Source organism: Tupaia chinensis, unplaced genomic scaffold (genome assembly GCF_000334495.1).
Source record: "Tupaia chinensis unplaced genomic scaffold, TupChi_1.0 Scaffold000217_1, whole genome shotgun sequence".
Classification (NCBI taxonomy): Eukaryota; Metazoa; Chordata; class Mammalia; order Scandentia; family Tupaiidae; genus Tupaia; species Tupaia belangeri.
The window spans coordinates 6,933,254-6,935,639 of record NW_006159692.1 but is presented as its reverse complement, the minus strand read 5'-3'; the positions used below and the strand labels follow the sequence as shown (position 1 = coordinate 6,935,639).

Here is a 2,386-nt window from a genome sequence, read left to right as displayed (position 1 = left end):
CCTGGCCTTCATGCCCCCCCATGACCTGCTGGCCCGCGTGGGGCAGATCTGCCTGGAGCAGAGGCAGAAGCTCGAGGCCGGGCCTGAGAAGGTAAGGCGCAGTCCTCTGCTCCCCTGCTGCCCTCTCACTGGCACTGGGAGAGAAGATAGGCCCTGCTGGGCACCTCTGTGGTGGATGCCCCTGTCTAGGGGGGTGCCCCGAGTCAAACCCTCCTCCTAGGCTGCTAGACTAACTGCCATTGGGCACTACCACCCCTTCTCAGGCAAGAGCCCCCAGACAGCCCACCTGGCCAGAGCCAGATCCCTGAAGTCCAGCTGGTGGAGAAGCTGTGGGGTCAGATGGCAGCTCACGAGGAGGCTTCCAGTGACCCACACAGGGCCTGCTGCTACTCTTACCTCGCGGGTCTCAGCTGGATAGGGCCAGGCTTCGGTTGGGAAATCAGAGCTCTCCCAGAGCCCTTCAGGGCATGGACTTGGCATGGCTTTCAGAGCCCAGGGTCCAGTACAGAGTGCACCACCCAGCAAGTGTGGCTGCGTCTGGGTTGCCATGCAGTGAGGCCTGTGCCTGTTCCCTGCTGCTGCCTCCGCCCCTCTGCCCTGCCCTCGGCAGCTGGGCCTCCTTGCTGGAGGTGTGCATCCCTGCTGTTCTCCACCTGCTGAGCAGTCCAGGCCAGGAGGTACAGCCCAGAACACCTGCCCCTACATGGTCCAGGGGGTGGCCCAGGCTGTGCTGGGCAGGGGCAGACAGGGGCCCTGACTTGGCCTGGGGGTCAGCAAAGGTTCCTGATGGGGCAGGTAGAAAACAGCCAGCAGGGTGGGCGGGTGGTGAGGTCATGGCCTGAGGTCAGTAGGAGCCTGAGAGGGAGCCTGAGGTGAGCCGTGTCCTAGCTTCGCAGGGAGGGGGCGAGGTGGCTCTGGTTCCTGCAGCGTGTGGGTAGCCCAGCCGTCGGCACTCCCGCCCCCCACCCCGCCCTGGGGCAGTGGCCCTGTGCTGGGGTATGGGCAAGGGTCGTGAGCCTTGGCCAGGACACACAGTCATATCTCCGCCCCTTTGGCAGCACTTGCCAACCTGCTCTTCACCGAGAGGGGGCGGACGAGAGTTTCATTTCACATTATGGTTTTGCTTGATTATCATTGTGTCCTGTTAATGGGAAACTTCTAATTATAGCAAATGTAACTAGTTATCTAATACATGGTAGTCAGGGGGGTTGGTTTTTGGAAAATGAATTTATTAAGTGAAAAAGGAAGCTGGTTGCAGAGGAATACAAAGGGCAGGAGTCATGCAGATGGCTCGGGTTTGCAGGTGGCACGCAGGTGCACGGCCCCCAGCAGAGGCCCCAGGGAGAGCTAGGCTCCTGACCAGCTTGCTGCCTCCTCTGGCCCGTGGGCCTCACACCACACTCTGCCACCCAGGCCAGGCTCAAGTCCTTCTCTGCCAAGATCGTGCAGCTGCTGAAGGAGTGGACGGAGGCCTTCCCCTATGACTTCCAGGATGAGAAGGCCATGGCCGAGCTGAAGGCCATCACGCACCGTGTCACCCAGTGCGACGAGGTCAGCCCCTCTCAGTCCCCGGCCAGGCCCCTCGAACTGTGAGGTCTTCAGGACAGCTCTGCAGTGGTCCTGTCCCGTCATGTTCCCAAGGCTCTCTTTGCCCTTCCCTACGCTGTGGTAGCTTAGCACATGGGAAGGGGGGACCTGTGGCTCAGGGACCAGGTGACTATCTCCATGTCCCTCTCCTGGCTTTGGCCCTCTTGTTCTCAGAGTGGGGGCCTGCTGAGAGGTGGTTGGAGTCTGTCTACCTCTGCTGGTCCCAGCTTGCCCCTGGGCTTTGGTGGAGGTAGGAAGCCCCAGGGCAGAGGGGACAGTGGAAGCATTCCCTGCCTCCTGCTGCTCCTCACCCAGCTCAGGAAGCCCTGGGAGACCACGGGCAGGGGCTGGGACCCTAGCCCTCCTCCCACTGGGCCCCTGGCCCCAGGAGAAGACACTCTCTAGGCCTGGACCTGCTCCATGGGCCCCTCCTGTTGCAGCAGGCAGCAGCTCAGCTGGCCTTGGAAAGCCCACTCCCACGCCGATGCCCAGTCCTGGTCCCGCCATCCCCCAGCAGCCCCCACAACGTCCCACTCTGTTATCCAAGCCCACAGCCTCAGGCAGGCTTGGAGAGGCCATGTCCCTCGGGTGAGATGGGCCTCTCTGCAGTGGGGTGGCCTTGCTGCTAGCCCACGCGCCACCTCATCGCCCGCCCCCACAGGAGAATGGCACGGTGAAGAAGGCCATTGCCCAGATGACCCAGAGCCTGCTGCTGTCCCTGGCTGCCCGGAGCCAGCTCCAGGAGTTGCGGGAGAAGCTCCCGCCACCAGCCAGGGACAAATGGCCTGGGCTCAAGGCC

At 62.6% G+C, this 2,386-nt stretch overlaps 1 protein-coding gene across 1 annotated transcript in view; it reads left to right on the top strand.

Annotated features, from left to right (window-relative positions):
* RASGEF1A (RasGEF domain family member 1A) overlaps positions 1–2,386 on the top strand; it is a gene marked incomplete in the record, with an annotated part of 20,533 nt that overhangs the window by 12,419 nt on the left and 5,728 nt on the right. Inside the window, 3 exon segments of the mRNA XM_027771477.1 lie at positions 7–91; positions 1,414–1,551; positions 2,249–2,370. Of these exon segments, the coding sequence (XP_027627278.1) occupies positions 7–91; positions 1,414–1,551; positions 2,249–2,370 (345 nt within the window).